General features: G+C 40.6%; 1 protein-coding gene across 1 annotated transcript in view; it reads right to left on the reverse strand.

Annotated features, from left to right (window-relative positions):
• LOC109485162 (FERM domain-containing protein 5-like) overlaps positions 1–4,595 on the reverse strand; it is a 58,799-nt gene extending 54,204 nt beyond the window's left edge. Inside the window, exon 1 of the mRNA XM_019788607.1 lies at positions 4,203–4,595. Coding sequence (XP_019644166.1) covers positions 4,203–4,313 — 111 coding nt within the window. The 5' untranslated portion in view covers positions 4,314–4,595. The remainder of the gene's footprint in view (positions 1–4,202) is intronic.
• Between the last annotated feature and the right edge of the window lie 356 nt (positions 4,596–4,951).

Consider the following 4,951-nt stretch of genomic DNA (forward strand, 5'->3'; position numbering starts at 1 on the left):
AGCTGTGCAGCTTTAGTCGTTGTGATCTTTACCTGTCAATATTATAGCCCATCTTCCGTGGATTTTTGGTCAGATAAACTATTACCAAAGGTATGTGCATTTGCATGGAACATAGGTCGGAATTAGGACCCCTCCCGTTACAGGTAAATTTTGTCAGTACAGGTGTGCAGAAAAAGTATTTTGAGCCCTGTTTTATACACAGTATGCTTACTAAGTACACTTACTGCAGCATCCCTGAGACAAATAGATGGGACTACACAATGTGACTTGCCGATCAATCCCACCCCCAGGTGGCTGAAGGATTGCATTAGCACCAGTCCTGAAACCTGGCTGTAAACCTGGATCTTGTCTCTGGAGGTTCCTGCCATTAGTAAAGCCTGCCACAGTTCCTTTCATGATGGCTTTACCTTTACAAATGAGATGCTGAAACGGAATACTCAGAATGACTCACTTGGTTTTTGAAATCAGATTTTCGATACTTCAGAATCTCCCTAATGTCTGTGATTTAATATGTCTCCATACTTGCATGAGTGCCTTGAATGAATTGATTTAAAGTGATAAGTCTTAATAATTTGCATTAAAGGCAAAAAAAGCTGCATACAGATTCCTCCAACCTATTAACATATATCAGCTACAGATTTGTGTTTGAAAATTTATCTCTACAATGACATCAGGGTTCTATGAAGATGATACAGAGATAGTTAGTATCTGTCAGTGATGTCACAATGAACGACACATCAAAAGGCTGGTACTTTAAGCTGGTTGCATTTGAAGATCACCCTCTGGCCAAGTTTGTCCTCTGTAGGACACAGGGTCAGGGAGTTCTGTACCTAACAAACACTCAGAGGAAAGCCTGCCTGAGGGAGTTTCAACCTTAGGGCTACACCAATTTACTCAATTGGTTCTCAACATTTCCCTCATCATTTTTGTCTGATTTGCAGGATCTGATTCAGTATAAACTCCAAAATGCTCATATTTTTATCCATGAACTTTGAAGGAAGTCCTTTTCTTCCTGTACTAGTTGTTACAGTTTTTCCATCTATGGTACTATTTGCATCTAGTTTGGTTAAAAGTTCAAAATTCATTGCTCAAATCATAAACCAGATTGGTATGTTGACTTCATGGCTTCTATAATGGAACTTGGGACATATCATTTTAAAATGTAGGATAGTAGGAATTTTTTTTTTGCCCTGTCACTTCATTTCTTTTCTAAAATCCTAGAGCCAACAAATTAAATTGGTGTGGCCTAATATGATATGGACAATGTTATGGAAAATAGTATTAAGTAAGGTATTGAAAATCAATGTCTCCAGTTTTGTGTTGATGCTAATGAACATAATTGTTCACTCCGCGGTAGACATAAACCCATGACTGATTGTTCCACAGGTGAAGCCCACCTGTCATCAGAGACTGGCATGCTGTGAGATAACTCGGTCATAATCCGACAGTCACAGGGATTTCTTCCTTCTTAAGATACTCATGTCTAACTAATATATCAAATGACAACAAATGATCTGAACAAAATTTGTAAAGATCATGTAGTACAGATCAATGTATATAACTCAATAAGAAAGTACTATATATGTTATTTTTTCACACGGAAAAGAATTTAGTATTTGTCCCTACCCTGACATACAGTTATATTTCTATTCATGTATAAACTTAAATCAAAGCCCAAATGTTATATCCTGTTCTTGCTACCATGTAGTACTACACAACTACTACTCTGTAACCTAGACAGTGGGACAGGACATAGTGCTGCAGTATAACAGTTTCCTTGGTATCATACATTAAATTGCTTCTTATGAGCAGCTATGAACTATGCAGAAATGAATCAGATCGATATTCTGACAACCCACTTTCCCAGTGTCAAAAAGGAAGTCTGGAAAGACAGTTTCCCAGGCACCATTTTGGTTACCATAGCAATGTTATTTGCTGCCATCATCCCTGGAACCCTGAGCCACATCATCCCCAGCTGTCGCTCAGGGTCATTGGACTTGGAGCTGATCTGCCAGGCCAGAAGGTCATTAACCTACTAGATCAAAGGAAGGAGATAAACTGCCCTTCCAAATTTTCACACAAAAAGGCTCATTGCACTTCCCCACAAGCCAAACTTATGCCACTTTATCTATGACCCAAAAGCTCCCCAAAACCTATTCACCATACAAAAATCCAGGCAATTGTTCCTCCAGAACTACTGACAAACTAACAAACACAAAACGTCCACTGCAGTGATGTAAGGACCCCCCACAAGACCCTTTTTTTAATTTAACCTTGGTCTTCACAACAGTAACTTGCCTACCAAAAATCATGAACATCCATTTACATATACTTGGTGAGTTATGGAACACATATGACAGTTACATATACAGTTACACATAACACAAGTTATGACAGATTATTTCAGACAGTCACAACAATCTCTCCATCATTTCGTCATTTAGAAGATCACCAAAAAACTGCATTTCTACTAAGATCACAAAACCCACTAATTATGCAGAATGTGGGGCTATTCATTATCCACTGCCTTCAAAGAAGAAGTCGAACCCCTTAATAGCTAGAGTAGTAGTAGAAGTAGAGGTTTTTCCAGACAGATTGTTACCTGTCTCCTGTTTCTGTATACTTGACTGTACAAGCAATTAGCCTTCGGGCATGATTTTGCAAATAAATTAAATTAAACTATTCTGCTAACAAGCGACAAACACAAAAGGTCCACTGCATTGATGCAGGGACCCCCCCACAAAGACCATATTTGCACTCAAACTCTCCCCAACAGAGCACTACCAAGTCTGCACTACTGTTGGCATGAAAAGGAAGAAAGTCGGGTTCAAGCCCGGGAATTGCCCGTCCCAGTACTTGCACATGACCCCTCAGTCTCCTTTGTTGGGCAAGTACATGTACTCAACGTCACAATGCAGGAAAATGTGTGTAGCATTTAACTAGCAAACAGTAAAAATGTTAACTTGTGTCGCAAGACAAACTAGAGTTCCGCGATCTCATACCTTCGCCAAATCTTTATGACTGACAAATTATAGATTATTCCCCCTGATTGTGCAAAAAGGATCCTCATTTTCATGAATTATATCAATTTATCATATTCTCAACCAAAAAATGCCATTCTAGCATTTCCTCATAAATTATGCAAATGAGGTCATTTGAAAACATTATGTTTAATGATGTTCACCTTCACTGAACTTTCAAATACCACAAGTATAATATTCCAGGCAGTTATCATTACATAATTATAACAGTTTCCCATTAATTATGCAAATTAGTCACATTTACATATCGATATCTGCCTGTGTTTCTCTCATACGCTTCAATAGTCCTATGATGGAATGCAGCTGATTTATAGAATTTTTCCATAAATTATGCAAATTACATCCACATTTGCATAGCCTTCTACCCCTGTGTCTATAGCAAATCGTTGCCGGTGGCAAAGGGTTTCGAGGGGTTTCGGAGTGGTAAAACGTTTCTAGTCTAAAGTGGGCCTAAAGCAGACTGATCTTATACTAGTACCCTTTTGACAAAGGAAATTAATTAAAGGCGAACATGTAATGTTACACCCTAAGCTGAAACCATTTGGTAGTAAAGTGTGGAAGAAAAATCATGCAAACATTAGTCTGTATAATCTGTCATTTCTGTTAGACATGTTCATAATCCTATATCCATCTCGCAATCCGTTAATCCTATATCGTAGTTTCATCTTGTATCCAATGGCCAAACCCCATTTTTCATCCGTAATATAAATGTCTAAATGAACGTATGCAGATAAAGATCACCGCGAATGTAGGGCACACACACACACATGTACCGTGACCGCCCACCACACGTACACAGCATCTGTGCCACAATATGTCTGGATTTGAGTGCACAGAACAGACAGAACAAAGACTGCCCTTTCTGAAAAGTAAGATTTAGGTGGCGTGTCTTTGTCTGGAAACCTTGGTGGTTATCACAAACGCTGTCAGCTCAGACGTGTCACGAAAGTAGATGTCCACATAACGGATTATTCAGAGATCCTACACACGCACAAAATTGAATAAAACACAACCCATTATATATAATTTAAGCGACCAAATCGTGCCCATATGTTTCATGGTGGGTGTCCTTTTGTGTTTGCCTCTGCACCCCCCTCCCCCGTGAAATCACAACAAAGCCAAATGTCAAGCCGAAGTTCAAGTACTAGTACTCTCCCCTACCTGAATGTCACACTGGATCTCCGTATCGTCCAGCAGCCTCACCGTGCACTGGTAGCGCACGTCCGACCGACCACGGGGAAGGACAGAAACCCGGCTGCCAAACCGAAACATCTCTGGTGCTGGCGGCAAGAGCTGACTCCTTCTCCACAACCCCGCCCGCGGCGCCACTCAAACCCGGAAGCTAACGGTCCACACACGACCGAACCCCCGCGTGGATATCCCGCGTGCTGGCCGCCGAAAATTACCGACTGAAGACGAGCTGAAACTTCCAGCGTGATTTACCTGTTTAGATTCTAGTTCATCAAGTACCACACGGTGTGCTCAAACATGGCGATGATGGCTGTGTGTGGCTCGGTGTGTATTCAATAATCGATGCAAATAAGCTTGCGATGATCCCACTTCCGCCTTCTGAGTAATGGCAGGATGATTGCTGCAGTTCAGGTGATATCTGGTAGAGGCCCTCGTTGTAAAATAAGAAAGGTGATTCTCGGAAGAACAGGTGTTTTAAGAAAGGTTAACACCAGTGTAAGGCACCAGGGCATTATCTATGCCTGACCGGACGAACAGCCGGCCGCATGGCAATTTAGTGAATTATAACTTGTTAACATTATATCAATTTGATATGAGCCACTTTCGAAAATTCGAATACCGGATCGAATATTGTACTCTCCAAGCAGAGGTTTGGGTTTGGGGTTATTTTTGGCGTGTTTTTAGGCTTTTTTTTATCGAGGTTTCTCTTTTGCACTGGG

Source organism: Branchiostoma belcheri, unplaced genomic scaffold, assembly GCF_001625305.1.
Source record: "Branchiostoma belcheri isolate BF01 breed outbred unplaced genomic scaffold, Haploidv18h27 scaffold73, whole genome shotgun sequence".
NCBI lineage: Eukaryota > Metazoa > Chordata > Leptocardii > Amphioxiformes > Branchiostomatidae > Branchiostoma > Branchiostoma belcheri.